This window comes from Drosophila albomicans, chromosome X (genome assembly GCF_009650485.2).
Source record: "Drosophila albomicans strain 15112-1751.03 chromosome X, ASM965048v2, whole genome shotgun sequence".
Classification (NCBI taxonomy): Eukaryota; Metazoa; Arthropoda; class Insecta; order Diptera; family Drosophilidae; genus Drosophila; species Drosophila albomicans.
In genome coordinates, this window is record NC_047627.2 from 6,934,578 (window position 1) to 6,950,446 (window position 15,869).

The following is a 15,869-nucleotide window of genomic DNA, read 5'->3' on the forward strand; positions in this document are numbered from 1 at the left end:
ATTATCGATAGAGAAAAAAACAGCTGATTTTATGGTCGCAGCGGGAAGCAGCCGGTACTGTTCAATAGTAGAGACAAGGCAAGTAAACAACATTTTGTGCGATTACCACACACGGTCGGTTTGCTTATCAAAGAAAATGCAGGTCAGAGGGTATCTGTGCGTCAATGTGTTGAGAAGTTTGGCGGGCCACACCGAGTCTTTGCTGCTAGTACAGATCCAAACGCCAGAGACGCGGCATAATTGAATATCTCTGCGTAGAATTTCAACAACACCACACTCACGATTATGATGAATCCACGATCTGTTGGGGTTATAGTGCGCCTCCCACATAGGTTGCAGTTGCAACGGTGTGCGAATGCATTGAACAGTCACAGTCATAACAGGCACAACAGCTGTTTGGCGTACAAGCAACGGCGACAGCCGATCACCAACTTCGCCGTAACGACAAAGTTTTCGCCGTCAGTGCTTGCGGCAACCGGTGCGATCAGACACAGTTCAGACTCACGCGTGGTAAGTGCGTATTAAGAAAACTAATCTAGTTTTGTTTTTTTTTTCTTTGTTTGTTATAATTTATACAAATCGTAATCATTTTATTGACTGCATTATCGTGTGCACAAGTGCTTGTTTTTTTAAGTGAAAAAATGTGCAAGTTTTCTCAGATTTCCTTTGTCTCTCTCGCTCTCTCTGGCTGTGCCGGCAACACGTTTTAGTTTGTTGTTGTTGCTGTTTCGCTTCGCTAGCAACGCGTGGCTTTTAAGCTGACCTTGAAAGAACGCCTAAACCGAGTCACCCTGTGCTTCGTGCGCAGCTCATTTAAATAGTTAATTTTTGGCCCACACACGAGATTCCTGATCTCCCATTTAAAACTGATTCGCAAGTTGCAAATTTTGCACCTGATAATAGCTGGAAACGCCCCAAACAATTATTATTATTAGCTTATATGTACATATATGTACATATGCATTTCGGCTTGTTTATTTCTTTTTGCTGCCTCGCGCATCTGGCAATGATTGAAAAGTCAAATTACGTGAAGGTTTTTTTTTTTTTTTCTGCTATATATTGTAATTGAGATGCTGATTTTTGCTTATAAGAAACAAAAAAAATTCTCAACTCAGCACTTAATTAAACAATTGTCAATTGTAAAGATCGATTCTACGAAAAAAAAGTATAATTCTGCAATTGTGAAGAAATACTTATTGAGGTAAATACAACTAATTGCTATTCAACTTTTATCGCATTGAAGTGGCTTTAACCTAATTGAGGTTATGTTAAACTGTGGCTTCTTCGAGTAGCTTCTTTCTAGATTACGACGACCTTGCGTCGGATCTGCTGATCAGTTGGGGGGCTCAACACAACCGAGTCTGAGACTGAGAGTCTTATCTTATTGAACTTTCGACACCAAGGCTGGGTGATTACAATATGTACGCAAATAGATGCACTCCCTATCACGGGGGGGTCTCGTTATCTCCTGTTACTGTAATATGCAGTGGACAACAACTGACATATGACACTGCATAGATACATACATATAGTAGCATATAGTATAGACGCAATGGTCGAGCCTTGCACATGCCAGTCGAGATTGTTTTGTGTAGTAATCTTATCGGAATATAGATTTCGTTCCATTAATTATATTTTTATATTGGATCACCGCTCAATTGCCAAGCGACGAATCGCTTTCCGGTTCTCGTTCCCGATCCTCTCTCCGATTGCCGATTACCGTCTTATCACTGTACAATTTTTCCTATACAATGTTTTTTTGAACCCATTGAACCCAATTGGTTGGTTAGTTCGAAAATATGCAAACAACCTCAGCACAAAAGATCCACATAAATAGCTTGCATGCATCAGTGCATTAACGATCGTTGCCCCGAACGCATCAGCAAAACTCCTACTTTTGTTGATTAAATTCCAAATTTGATAATATTTTATTACGTAATTTATACACACACACACAATCACATAGAAAATGGCTGACCAGAAAATGCTGCAGAAATCTTTGGAGGAGAGCGATCCCGAGCTCGCCGATATCATCAAGAAGGAGAAGCAGCGTCAGATTGAGGGGCTCGAGATGATTGCCAGCGAGAACTTTACCTCATTGGCGGTGCTGGAGAGCTTGGGCTCGTGTCTGACCAACAAATACTCCGAAGGCTATCCAGGCAAACGGTAAGTTGGGAAAACTGTAAGCTTTTCATTAATGTGCTTTTGAAATATGTGCAAGAGACGAGTGAAAATGAATAATAATTTGAATGAAAAATAATAGTAGTTTAAGCTAAGTAAATCGTTTGAAATCGCTTGCATTTTTTTGTAATGTGAGTAAATATTGAGCATTAAAGTGCTGGGCAACATAAAAATGAGCTGTCAGCTTAAATGTGCTTTTACATGATTGCTGCACTGATCGTGTTCTGGAAAACTTTCAATAATTGTCTCTACTTACCCTATAAAAAGACGCTTTCAACTTCCAACTTCCATTTTGAAGCTTTAATGCGCTTTCCAAATGAGCTTTTGAATAACGAACTTTTTCTTGTCCGCAGTTACTATGGTGGCAACGAGTACATCGATCAGATTGAACGCCTGGCCCAGAACCGTGGCCTGGAACTCTTCAATCTGGACAAGAGCGAATGGGGCGTCAATGTGCAGCCCTACTCCGGTTCCCCCGCCAATCTGGCCGCTTACACCGGCGTCCTGCGTCCCCACGATCGTATTATGGGCTTGGATCTGCCCGATGGCGGCCATTTGACGCACGGCTTCTTCACCCCCACCAAGAAGATCTCGGCCACATCGATATTCTTCGAGAGCATGCCCTACAAGGTAGATCCCGTGACCGGCATCATTGACTACGACAAGTTGGCCGAGGCAGCCAAGACTTTCCGCCCTCAGATCATCATTGCCGGCATCTCGTGCTATTCGCGTTTGCTGGATTATGCGCGATTCCGTCAGATCTGCAACGATGTTGGCGCCTATCTGATGGCCGACATGGCGCATGTGGCCGGTCTGGTGGCTGCCGAGCAGATACCCTCACCGTTTGAGTATGCCGACATTGTGACAACGACCACACACAAAACGCTGCGTGGTCCACGCGCCGGTGTCATCTTCTTCCGCAAAGGTGTGCGCTCCACACGCGCCAATGGTGAGCAGGTGCTCTACGATCTGGAGGAGCGCATCAATCAGGCCGTCTTCCCATCGCTGCAGGGTGGACCCCATAACAATGCCATTGCCGGCATTGCCACCACCTTCAAACAGGCCAAATCACCTGAATTCAAGTCCTATCAGGCGCAGGTGATCAAGAATGCCAAGACCCTGTGTCAGGGTCTCATTGATTTAGGCTACAAGGTGGCCACCGGTGGCACCGACGTCCATTTGGTGCTGGTCGATGTGCGCAGCGTGGGACTGACGGGCGCCAAGGCCGAACTCATACTCGAGGAGGTGGGCATTGCCTGTAACAAGAACACGGTGCCTGGCGACAAGTCTGCCATGAATCCATCGGGCATTCGTCTGGGCACCCCGGCGTTGACCACTCGCGGCCTCGTCGAATCCGACATTGAGCAGGTGGTCAAGTTCATCGATTCAGCCCTGAGCATTGCCAAGGAGGCAGCTGGTGCCGCCTGCGGACCCAAGTTGGCCGATTTCGTGCAGACGCTCAAGGAGAACGAGGAGATCAAGCAGAAGGTTGAGGATCTGCACAAGTGTGTCATCCAGTTCAGCAGCCAGTTCTCGCTGCCCGGCCAGAAGATCCTGTAAAACTTCCGCCCTCTGAAAACCCTTTTTTATTATTTACTCGAAATTTGTTTCCAAATTCTCAGTAGATTTGCGAGTTTCCTCCAAAAGTACGCGTAACAAAAATTCCACGAGCGATATTCGCAAATCATCTAAATTCATTTATGTACACACAACACCCAAACACTATTATTTAGTTATATTATTAAATGAAAGTTGCTGCTTCAACTTTTCACATAAAATATATTTACATTTTGTTTTGTTTTCAATTCTTGCCGCTGGTCCACTTTATTTAGGTACAACCGTAACTAACACTAAATATGTACTATATATGCTTTTAATTAATGCTATTACAAAATATATACCATAATTTTTTAAGAAACGAAATCTTTTTTGATCATTGTGAATAAAACGTGACACAATCTCTTAAACCTGTTTAAACTCTTTTGATTTGAAACTCTTATTAAATTTACTGTACATAGTACACATATTTCTGGATCGTTATTATAAACTATTTCATATCATGGCTAAATTTCGTTGGAATTCATTGACAACGTGGCTATCTTTTGAGGTGTTCTGCAAATAGTTTCCCTATTATATATTATTATTATAAATCTATGCATTACAAATCTTCGCTAAAAACGGAAAAATCGCATAATGTTTATCAAGTATTTAAGTAAATATTCGAGCACATTAAAATATACACTAGATTTATGTACAAAGAGGAAGTGAACAGAACAGAAAATCTCAAATAGAAACAATTAAATTATACAAAAATAAAAATTACATAAATACAATGTGAGCAAAGATGCCATAAAATGGACATGAAAATAATCAATAAAAATAACAAATTTATAAATTTACAATTGAGAATATAATCTATGAAAATTACACATTTAAGTATAAAACAAATTTTAAAATTGGGAATAGAGAAATGTGAGTAAAGCTGTCATAAAATGAATAAGAACATAAACTATACAAATTACAAATTTATAAATTTAAAATTGAGTGCAAAGCTGTCATAAAATGAACATGAAAACAATTTATGAATATTACAAACTTTAGTACAAAGCAAATTTTAAAATTGAGAATATAGAAATGTGAGCAAAGCTGTCATAAAATGAATAAGAACATAAACTATAGAAATTACAAATTTACAATTGAGAACAAAGCTGTCATAAAATGAACATGAAAACAATCTATGAAAATTACAATCTTTAGTACAAAACCAATTTTAAAATTAAGCTAAGAAAATACAAAAATAAAGAACAGAAAAGGAAATCGTAATGATCTAAGTCTCAAAATCTCTTCCTCAATTCAACGGATGATCGACAAACTCAATTTTGGTCAACTCTTTGCTGAGTCGCGCATCGCGATGGAAGCGTGAATTGTGCGTGGACAGCGACCACTTGGTCTTGAAGTTCTTCATGCAGATGAAGCACTCGTACTCCTTGCTCTGGATCTCCGAGTGCCTGGAGGCAATGTGGCGTCTCAAAGCGTTCATCGATTGCAATCGTCGCTTGCAGAAGGTGCAGATCAATGGCATCGCCACAGCGGCAGCATCTTCAGCAGTCGAAAGAGTCGAGGCGGCAGCTAAAAGAGAAGAGAATAGTTGAATAAATTATCATTTTAGATTAAGTAGAATAAGTCCTAATAAAAAAAAAAAAACAGTCTTCAATTAAGCTGGAAATACGTTTAGTTCTTGGCTTTTATTATGTGTACTTGATTTTCGACTTTCGTTTTTCGAATATTTATTTTTGCAGTTGTTTCAAAACATTATCTTTCCACCTTCTTTTTTTGTATTTTTTTTTTTTGTTTTTTTTTTTTTATTATTATATTTCTATATACATGCATATTTGGTTCTCTGTTCTCTGTTACACATTACACAAATATATCTATATATGTATATATAATTTATCTAAGACGCGGGGAGGACACCAAAAAAATCTGTTACTTACAAAAAAAATCCATGAAATACTTCGGATCAGACCGAAGAGCAAATTGTTCAGTTGTCTGCACTTTTGTATTTGTATATAGAGTTATATAATATGGTACTATATTATGTTTGTTTCTCATTCATTTTATTATTTTTGTTTTGTTTTGTTGGTTTCTTGGTTTGTATGTCGTTTTGCTGATCTTGACATCAAAAATTGTTATAATCGATACGATATATGTAAATATATATATGTCTATATATCATTTTCCTTCATATACATATATATGTATTTTATAATACGTATGAGTTGTTCATTTAAGAATTAGCCTTCCAATTAACTAAGTATATATAATCTATATATATATTATCTTTAGTATGTGTGTTTCTGGGGGAGGGAGTTGTGTTTTTTTTTCTTTTTTAGCTGGGAATTTTCACAATGATAAATATGCTTAAAACATAATTGTTTAAATTAAATACGTCAGCTTACATTTAAGGTATAATATATATTTAGTACTAGCTAAATTTTAGGGCGTGTGTTGGGAGCTTGTTTCCATCTCTCTTTTTATAAAGTAATCGATAATATACAGAAAAATTTAAGCAAAAAAAAAACCTAATTCATTTTGTACAAGTTGTGTGTGTGTGTGTTTGGGATGTGTGTGTGTGTGTGTGTTGAGCAAAATACATAAATACAAACACAAGTTATTCATATTAATTGTAAAATTCTGTTTCAACTTTTTTTTCTATGTACAATTCGTGTGATGTACGGAAAGGGAGACGCACTTCTTCTAACTAATCAAAAAACTCAAAATACAACAGAAAAAAAATTACACATTTATCAATTAAAAAACAATATATTGTACTCGCTAGATATATGTTACTCTCTATCTCTTTTTCTCTCTTCAACTGCATTTTGCAAGTAATTTCAATAGATATATTTAGTCTATATATTTAGGTATATATAGATGACATGGTTTGGTCAACAGCAAGGGATTGGATGCACCAGTTCCACAAACTGTTTGACTTCAATGACTGACAATGGTTTTTTGTTTTTACTTTTCCGTTTTTAATTTTGAAATTTTCGTTACAAATTTGTTAGGCCAAATGGAATATTTATACTTCACACACAAAACTGTTTAAGGATATTGACAGCAGAAGACTTCCATAGATGTTGTTCATGGAAACTGTTTAAGAATGTTGACAGCAGAAAAAACTTTTATAGATGCTGTTCATGGGAACTTAATTAATTTAAAAATTGTCCAACAAATTTTCAGGGACTGCTTTGCACACTTTGGGAGGTGGATATAATTCTTTATAAAGTCTGAGAAAAGTCTTTAGACTCCACTAAGGAATTATTCAAAGCAGTCTCATTTCTTTATGCCAACAAAATCCTTTCGTTCTCTGCTAGTTCTACAGACAAACAGTTTACACAATGAGCTAACCTACAAATACATATATATACTATATATTCTTGACTTTTTAGCTGACTGATGACTGACTGCTTCAATGTTGATCTGTATGTGTGCGAAGTGTGTGTCGTAAATTTCCTTTGCCATAATTTTTTCGTGTGTGCATTTTGTTAATCTTTTGGACGTTATGTTGCTCCCTCTCTTTCTCTACATCTCTCTTTATCCCTCTTTTTCTCTCGCTTTGTTAGTGCTGTCTCTCTCTCTCCATTCACTTGAATTGGGGATTCAATTGACACCGTGCTGCTGCTGCTGCGATGTTTGCTGCTGCTGCTGATGCTGCTGCACCTCAAAGATTGTCCATCAGTTCTCCGATTTGATGGCGACCTTCTGCTCATGTGAGATGCGTATGTGCTCCCTCAGGCTGTATTTGTTCTTGAAATTCTTATTGCAGAGCTCACACTTGCGCGGCGGTTGGGGCGTGTGTTGGGTGCGAATATGTCTCCAAAGATTCACCGTGGTAATAACCATTTTGCAAAACTGACATTCTGTCCATTTATTATTGGGTGAATCTAAAAATATACAGAAAAATAGGACAAATTATACAATCATAATTTTCGCAATTCTCGAATTTTGTCCCATTTCTGTTTTCAATTCACTCTCTCACTCACTCATCTCTTTGTGGGCAGGATTACGTTATAGAGACGTAATTATCTTTATTTACTATACTAGAAATTGTAACAAACACTTTGGAGACATATTCGACGCCAAGAACAACAACAACAACGAAAAAATAAACATAAATCATAATAATCATGAAGAAATCATATATAATCTAAGCACAATTATAATAAAAACCAAGAAAATCAAATGTTGAATATCAAATTCTATCATTTGTGTTAATTACAAAAAACTACTTTAAGAATTTGAAAGAAAAAAAAAGAGTCTACAAAATGTTTGAGAAAATTGCATTTAGTTATAAGCTGAATATGAATTTCAAATATCGTACATAAATTATATTGCATTAATTTGTTAGTATAGAGTAAGAACTATTAAGTTTAAAGAGAACTTCACAATCGCTATGCTATGTTTCATTGTGGTAATCGTTAAATAATCGAATTTATAATTAAAGAATTTAAGCCTTTCATATATTAAAATGAAACGAAGTTTTACCAAGATATTACAAAATCATATACGATTAAAATATAGTTAAATTCACTTCTTTAGCTATTCTTAAAATTCAATTGAAACATGCTCCAAACATTTGATCGTAATTTTGCATCTAATACGCATCCTTGCCAAGAGGTTCAGAAAAGGACAGCAAAGTTTAGGTTGAAGCAAACACTCACCGTTGGTGCCGCTGGCTTTGGTATCGGTTTTCACTGGCGTTACGGAAACTGTTGTCGCCCCACCCGCCGTCGCACCGCCGGCATCCTCGAGCACAGCCTGTGCGGTGGTTGTGGTTGTGGCACCGCTCGCTGTGCCCAGCAAACGTGCTAAATGGAAATGGAACTTATTAAATTTGTTTTTCAAGGTGGATAACACAAAGGACTTACTCATTTCGATGGCAATTTCAGCATTATCGGGATCAGCTTGATATTTCTCTTCGATTTCAGACTCAGTTAGGATCTCGTATTCGGATGAGTATTGAGCCACAGTCTGTGCGGCTCCGGTGGTCGCATCCTGTGACGTTTGTGGTGTGGCGCCGTCCGACAGCCGATCGTCCACCTCACTGACTATATAATCGGGTATATCCATTTTGACGGCCCCTCGCAGAAAGGTCATATCAGCAGCTGTAAAGTCAGGGATTTAATATTGGGTTTACTAAACAGTTTCGATTACGTGAATCCCGTGCAACCCGGTTCACAGATGGTACAATATGCACAGGTTAATTAACAAAAAAAAGGACAGCAAACTGGTCCAATATATGAACAACCATATAAATAAGATTAATATTCAAATGAAGTATTGCGAACCGGTTCAAAGGAACACATAATTTATATAGGAAACTAAATGATTTGACTTAAGTATCGCATAGTAGTTTAGTTTGCAGTTTAAAGACTCCGAGCCGATTCGGAAGTGATATAAATATCCCAAGTGCAAACTTAGCTACTGCGAACCGGTTTACTGATGGTACAATATGGACAGCTTAATTAACAAAGACAACAACAAGTAAATAAGGAGAATTATCTTCCAATTCAAGTACTTTGAACCGGTATAAAAGATTATTGAATTTGAATAGAAAACTTAAAGATGTAACTAGAGTATGCTAAGCAAAATTGAACTATCCTTTAGTAGTTTGGTTTGCAGTTTAGATACCGCGAACCCGTTTGCAAGTGATATAAATATGCCAAGTGCAAAGTTAGCTATTGCGAACTGGTTTACAGATGATGCAATATGCTACAATGTCACTGAAGTATGGTGGGTATTGTTAATTAACAATAAAAGGACAGCAAACAGTAAACTATATGAACAAGCATATTAATAAGATTAATTTGCAATTCATGTATTGCGAACCGGTTCAAAGGGACACATAATTTATATAGGAAACTAAATGATTTGACTTGAGTACCGCATAGTAGTTTAGTTTGCAGTTTAAAGACTCCGAGCTGGTTCGGAAGTGATGGTACAATATGAACAGTTAACTAGAGAAAGTCACAGAAGTAAGCCGGTAAGTAATTAAGTAAGCAATTAATAATAAAATCATAGCAAACTGATTCACTATATGAACCAGCATATAAAGAGGATCAATTGCAATTCAAATACTGCGAACCGGTCCAAATTTTAAATAGGAAACTTAACGATGTGACTGAAGTACGCTATGCAAAGATGAACTACTATATAGTTTAGTTTGCGGTTTAAGAACTGCGAACCGGTTCACAGCGCTCGGATTGGAGTGTGGCCAGCGAGGAGCGGTTCGCTAGAGCTGCAGCACTTACTTTTCACAATGGTCTGCTCGTCCTTGACGGCATAATCGACCGTTTCGGTGGTGTAGATGTTGTCATCGTCATCCGAGAACGTAATCTTGCGCTTCTTCACGCTATTTGCCGTTGGCAGCGATACCGTATTAGTGATGGTCAGATGTTGCGTCTGCGCTGCCACCTGCTGTTGTTGTTGCTGCTGCTGCTGTTGTTGCTGCTGCTGCTGTTGTTGTTGTTGCTGCTGTTGTTGTTGTTGTTGCTGCTGCTGTTGCTGTGGCGGTGCCGCCTGAACTTGAATGTGTTGTATCTGCGTGCTTTGTACATGATGATGTTGTTGTTGCTGCTGTTGCTGTTGTTGCTGCTGCTGCTGTTGTTGGCTTTGCTGCACTTGCTGCAACTGCGCTACCGCCGCAGCGGCAGCAACTTGTGTTTGAACTTGCGTTGCCGTTGCCTGCAACAGCGTGGCCGTTGGTATTTCGATGGTTTGAGTTGCATTCTGCGCCTGGGCAACACTTGCCACAGCCACCTGCTGCTGCTGCTGTTGTTGCTGCTGCTGCTGTTGCTCGTTGACGGCACGTATTGTGCTGGGTATCGTCTTGATGAGCTTGTGTTCGCTAATCAGCGGCGCCACCGGCAGCTGCGGCTTTTCCTTCTCCTCAGCCGTGAGTCCTTGAACCGCCAGCAATTCAGCTGTTTGTAGAAACGATTGCAGCGCCTCTTGTTGCACATTTACCTCGCCCTAAGAATATATATAATATGTTAATATATAGGTCAGATATTTGGATGCTTTAAACAACAACTTACCTGGTACATAAACTCCACTATAGAATTGAGATCTTCGAATTTGATAAACTTAAATATAATGACAGGATGTGGATGCGGATTCTCTTTGAAGATCTCCTTGAAGTACGACGAACATGACGACAACACCACCTTGTGTGCCTTGATTTTGCGCCCGTCGACACACAAGCTGACATCGACAAAGTCATCGTTGAGCCTGTGGTTGTCCAGCGAATACGTCAAATGCCGCAAATAGTTGTTCCAGCGCAATGAATACTGCTGTGTAGTGGCCATCTCTCTCTCTTCCTCCCTCGCACTTCTCCTGCGCTCGCGCTATCTCTCTCGCACGCAACTCTTTCGCCGCCGACGCCGTTGTCGATTTTGGTCTTAATCCAATTAACAGCACAATGCTGCTGCTGCTTTTTGGTGGACAGCCAGCCAGCGGCCACCCGCCGTCGTTGCCCGCCCCCTCCGCACTATACACACTGTAGAGATAACACTACCGACAACAACAAGAACCACACGACGTTCTCGACGAAGAAGAAGAAGCAGCTTAACTGCAGTCCCAATTTTATGTTAGCTGCCAAATCTCGCGCTTGCAAATTTTCATACAATTAGTGTTTATATTATTGTTGTATATGTTGTCGCAGCATACGCATTTTGCATCCACAATCGCACTTATTATAATTAATTTAATTTCCGACTTGTTTGTGTTTATTTTGTTGTACTTCTGTTTTGTTTTGTATTTTCCAGTTGTGTGTGTTGGTTGAGTGTTCTACACGCAAAAAATGTTATAAGCGAAAAAGACAACGACGCTGCTTGTAGCACTCTCACTTTTATTCACCTATTTAATCCCAGTTAGCTACGCTTAGCTTCTTTCTAACACTTGCGCAATTTCAATTAGGCTGCACACACATTTTTTATTTATTTATTATCGTTTTGTAGGTATTCATTTTCAATCTATCTTCATTTTTCACGCAAAATTAGTCGCTTTTTACAACGTGACCGCAAGCTGTATTGCGCAAATATACTATTTTATGTCACCGAAATATACCACTTTGCAATAACTGCACACGCTGGTAACACTTCATATTGGTATATTAATATTTTATACCACAACGAGCGCCCTCTTTTGAATAGCTTTTGATTGCGCTTAATAACATTGAAACTAGAGAGCTTTTGTAACGCTTTTTATATGACTCCTTTTAATATACCGAAGAGCAACAATAATGTAAAATGTTTTGGTATTTTAATATCGTCTCGTTGCATTATCGATAACACACATCAAAGAAAGTTCACGCAATTAACTGCCAACCGCTAGGGGGCGCCCACAGCGCCGCGGCAATAAAAATTCGAATTTGAATAAAAAAAAACAATGTGTACTTTTATTTAACCATAGCCGTAAATTAAAATTGATTTAAAATAATGATACAAAAAAAAAATACAAAAAAAAACGATACAAGTGCAGGAATGACGACAGCCTATGCAATAAAAGTGCGCATAACAAATCTGTAAATAAGACGCAACAAGAAGCCATAGACAACGATGCGACACAGCCAATCTAGCACATAGAAGATCTTAATGCGCAACTTGGCACCGCTGGAGCTGTCCGGACTCTCGTTCAGCAGGAACTCCTTGGCGCCCCGAATGCCATTCTGGAAGAACTCCACATAGTTGATGTTCGAGTGTTGTAAGAATCCAAAGACGGCACTAGACACACCAAACAAAAAAAAAACAAAAACAAAATTAAATCTATGATATTTAAGATTGTTAAGTTTCAACTTACACTTCATTGGGTGGCACCATTTCGTGGAGAGCGCGGAAATTCTCGTTCTGGAAATGCCATTCGGTGACGGCAAAAACTTGCAGGGCTTGGAATGCGGCAAAGATGCGACGCTGCAGCTTCAAGAGGCTGGAGTGTGATTGAGTGTGATTATTTTTTTGAGGTTAAAAACGAATACTTAGCAGGGCTGCACACTTACAAGGGCTTCTCATTACTCAGACGCAACAGAGAGTCCACCACAATGGCCATCATGATGTGCATCGTTATAAACTGCAACAAATTGAATGCAATATCAAATTCGCAAATCGATTCACGTTAATTTACCCGCACAAAGTGCAACACGGGGCAGAGAGTAATGCTGCCACCTGGCAACCAAAGTGTCTTCTCAAACGGATTCTGTCGTATGTACCGCTTGCCAATCTCAATCACCTGGCCCATGGTGATGGGAGAGATGTTTGCCGTTGCACAGTTGATCACATCGATGGGCTGCTCCTTCACGGGAGGCGCTTGCAAATACTTGTAGGCGGCAATGATAAGACCTCGCACCACGACATCAGCGGGCACAAAGTCGGCCACAATGTAGGGATCACAGTTCTGGGAGCGCAGAATGCCAACGCCACAAGCCACCAGCATGCCGGTTGGTCCATTGAAATTATCCGCCCATCCCGGCACCGGTTCCTCCAACGTTGAGATCACTATCAAATGGATAAATAGAAAATCATTCATAATTAACATTTATGTTAAACGAAAGTTGTATTCCCTTGATGCTAGAGACGGTACCAGCTGATTTTCAGGAGACTGTGTTTATATCTCTGGTTTGCTTAAGCTTTTGCTGCTCCTCTGTATGCCATAATAAACTTTATAAACGAAAAACTTGAACAGCAATTTGATTTTGTTGATTTTGAGCTCCGGTACCAGCAGAAGGTTGTGTATGAATATTTGTTATATCGAATAACCAACTACATATATTTTGTCGAGTCGGTACCAGCACGAGGTCATTGACTTTACCGCTACATATCATTAATTGCTAGTCTCGATAATACAATCGTTGTTAGGGGCCATAAGTTGACCCGATTTTAATGATATAGGCAGACTCTATTGGGTATTTGGACATTATGCACTTTTTACATACCGATGGAAGGTCGAAAGATGGAAATTGGCAGCTGATCTTTGTAATCGTTGGCCACATGCTCGGCCAAACTCTTGGTGAAAGTGTACGTGTTGGGCTGAAAGTTGCTATACCTAAAGGATATAGAAATATATAGTAAGCGATATATAAAATATTGTAAACTGTCACGCACTTGAGATTGTAGATATTAAGAGTTTCGGCATCGAAATTCTCGGCCAATTGAATGGTGGTACGCCAATCGGCATATGGCGGATATATGCGTTCCTCTACCTCCAATTCGGTGGGATTCGAATACGTTGTCGACACGTGAATGAACGCCTTTAGTTTCTTCCACTGCAATGCCACCTTAATGAGCTCATGCGTGCCACGTGTATTGATCAAAATTGCCTCACGCAACGGATCATCAAAGCTGTTTACCAATACAAACAGAAAGAAACACATGGTAAGGTCGAGAGGGTCACTAAGGGAACGCACGTGTCGCCACCTACCGCACAGAGGCTGCCGAGTGATAGACAATGGTGACATCGCGCAAACGTTCGAGATCCGCTTGACTGATGCCCAAACCCAATTCGGTGCAATCGCCGCCAATCGCTTCGACTTTGGCCAGTGTTTGGGGCTGTTCGCGACGCAAACGATCGTAGAGACTGGTCTTGAGAAGGTCTTCCAGGCGATTCTCAATGGCAACACCCTTCTTGGGGCGCAGTAGCACATAGATTTTGCCCAGATCGGGACACGACCGCAACAACTTCTCGATGAGCGCCTTGCCGACGAAACCTTCCCAACGGAACTCGCATTAAATAAAAGATATATAGTATTGGGTATTTAGGCTACCTGTGCCGCCAGTAACGAAGATTACTTGATCCTTGAATGCCTCGGCTATCGACATGTTTGATACGTGCGACTCGCTGTCCAATTGCTGTCTGAGCACTGTTGCAACAATTTGCTTTGGAGGAACTCTTTTGATCAAGGGCCAGACATATGATAATGCTCAAATCAAATACAGACGTCGTTGGCCGGTCGGATTAAAGATCATTTCACTGAATATTCAACAATAGCGACACTCGCAAAATGCAAGAAAGTAGGCTACTTTATATACACTTGTATCATGCGCAATACAATACGTTGAATAAATCCTAAAATTAAAAGAATACAACGAAGAACAATAGATATACGTTTGTACGAATGACTGGCGCCATCTTACGTGTGTTGCTCGCAATACTTAAGTTATTCAGGACCTGGAACGGTGGCGCCATCTTGCGCCTGTTGCTGGCACAAAACTTGGGCACCCGGTGGGTGCCACCCACTAAGCAAGTGCTAATATGCCAATTGTAGGGCATTTCCCTGTCGTATATACTCTGAAATGTCTAATTATAACACACGCATGCATATGGTAACAAAATTGAGGATTGATCCTTCACCTTCAAATCGAGTGTACAAAAGTTGATTTGAAGAGCAACATAAAACGAAAACAGATTGTTTTAGTTGACAGATACCCTGTAATCTTTTGACCTATGTAAACTGACTGTAATTGCCATAAAGTTTTTATTAACTATGATAATGCTGAACTTTAGAGGGTATCCTACAGTCGATCACACATGCAGTACTTAACAAATGAACAGGATATGCAAATATTTATGCTCGCCAAGGGCATGGCCCCAAAGCAACAGCAACATTGTTAGAAAATTTGAAGTGTGTAGTTTTCTAGAAGTTTCCAAGATACATGCACTTAAATACTCAAAGCCAATATACCCTATTTTCGAAATGCATGCAGCTTAATTTACCGTTAAACTGCAGCTAAGCGATGAGAAAGTTTGAAAAGCATCTTCCGAAAATGTCGAAGATGACACCCAGCAGCAAGCAGACAATCTTTCAAATATCAAAAATGTTGAATCTGGCACAATGGTAATTTATAATCCACATTTCACAAAAAATAGAAGAACAAAAACTATGTTAACAATTTGTGGTAGCGTTAGAACGGCACTTTAATCGCAGCGATGGGTCGTCGTCTGGTCATTTGCTTTTTATGAATGGAATGGTCCACATATTCTAAGTTTAAGGTCATTAGCATGTATACACAAGTACGTGTGTGTGTGTGTGTGTGTGTGCGTGTTTTATGCCGGCAACTGCATTACACACGCACACACAACCAACGAGGAATAGACAGAGAGCAAAAGAGAGCCACCAAATACATGTAGAGCGA

At 39.6% G+C, this 15,869-nt stretch overlaps 3 protein-coding genes across 4 annotated transcripts; 1 reads left to right on the forward strand and 2 right to left on the reverse strand.

Moving 5' to 3' along the window:
* Positions 1-155: 155 nt before the first annotated feature.
* Positions 156-3,986, forward strand: LOC117570721 (serine hydroxymethyltransferase). Its single transcript, XM_034252537.2, has 3 exons — positions 156-510; positions 1,967-2,166; positions 2,535-3,986. Exons 1-3 carry the CDS (start codon positions 286-288, stop codon positions 3,739-3,741), a joined length of 1,632 nt encoding a protein of 543 aa, XP_034108428.1. The 5' UTR covers positions 156-285; the 3' UTR covers positions 3,742-3,986.
* Positions 3,987-4,995: 1,009 nt separating this feature from the next.
* LOC117573352 (UPF0746 protein DDB_G0281095) lies at positions 4,996-11,758 on the reverse strand. Of its 2 annotated transcripts, none has more exons than XM_034256482.2 (5): positions 10,782-11,758; positions 9,996-10,716; positions 8,613-8,849; positions 8,406-8,552; positions 4,996-5,310 (listed from the first exon to the last, which is right to left on the reverse strand). In XM_034256482.2, the coding sequence occupies exons 1-5, from the start codon at positions 11,049-11,051 to the stop codon at positions 5,030-5,032; spliced, it is 1,656 nt and encodes a 551-aa protein (XP_034112373.1). In that variant the 5' UTR covers positions 11,052-11,758; the 3' UTR covers positions 4,996-5,029. The 2 variants fall into 2 exon arrangements, with proteins under 2 accessions (XP_034112373.1, XP_034112381.1); XM_034256490.2 differs by lacking the exon at positions 4,996-5,310 and adding an exon at positions 5,506-7,628 and having other exon boundaries at positions 10,782-11,756.
* A 363-nt stretch (positions 11,759-12,121) lies between these two features.
* LOC117568087 (putative fatty acyl-CoA reductase CG5065) lies at positions 12,122-14,613 on the reverse strand. The gene is made up of 8 exons (XM_034248469.2): positions 14,501-14,613; positions 14,158-14,443; positions 13,842-14,078; positions 13,673-13,782; positions 12,865-13,235; positions 12,740-12,810; positions 12,544-12,669; positions 12,122-12,467 (listed from the first exon to the last, which is right to left on the reverse strand). The coding sequence occupies exons 1-8, from the start codon at positions 14,553-14,555 to the stop codon at positions 12,239-12,241; spliced, it is 1,485 nt and encodes a 494-aa protein (XP_034104360.1). The 5' UTR covers positions 14,556-14,613; the 3' UTR covers positions 12,122-12,238.
* Positions 14,614-15,869: the final 1,256 nt, after the last annotated feature.

Bases quoted from the DNA above. Each gene is read 5' to 3' on its own strand.
- LOC117573352 (XM_034256482.2), bottom strand. From the start codon at position 11,051: ATGGCCACTACACAGCAGTATTCATTGCGCTGGAACAACTATTTGCGG. The intron at 10,717-10,781 runs GTAAGTTGTTGT...ATATATTCTTAG, and splicing joins TAGTGGAGTTTATGTACCAG to GGCGAGGTAAATGTGCAACA. The intron at 8,553-8,612 runs GTAAGTCCTTTG...ATTTCCATTTAG, and splicing joins TGAAATTGCCATCGAAATGA to CACGTTTGCTGGGCACAGCG.
- LOC117568087 (XM_034248469.2), bottom strand. From the start codon at position 14,555: ATGTCGATAGCCGAGGCATTCAAGGATCAAGTAATCTTCGTTACTGGC. The intron at 13,236-13,672 runs GTATGTAAAAAG...TCCATTTGATAG, and splicing joins CATCTTTCGACCTTCCATCG to TGATCTCAACGTTGGAGGAA. The intron at 12,468-12,543 runs GTAAGTTGAAAC...TGGTGTGTCTAG, and splicing joins ATGGTGCCACCCAATGAAGT to TGCCGTCTTTGGATTCTTAC.
- LOC117570721 (XM_034252537.2), top strand. From the start codon at position 286: ATGATGAATCCACGATCTGTTGGGGTTATAGTGCGCCTCCCACATAGG. The intron at 511-1,966 runs GTAAGTGCGTAT...ACAATCACATAG, and splicing joins ACAGTTCAGACTCACGCGTG to AAAATGGCTGACCAGAAAAT. The intron at 2,167-2,534 runs GTAAGTTGGGAA...TCTTGTCCGCAG, and splicing joins GAAGGCTATCCAGGCAAACG to TTACTATGGTGGCAACGAGT.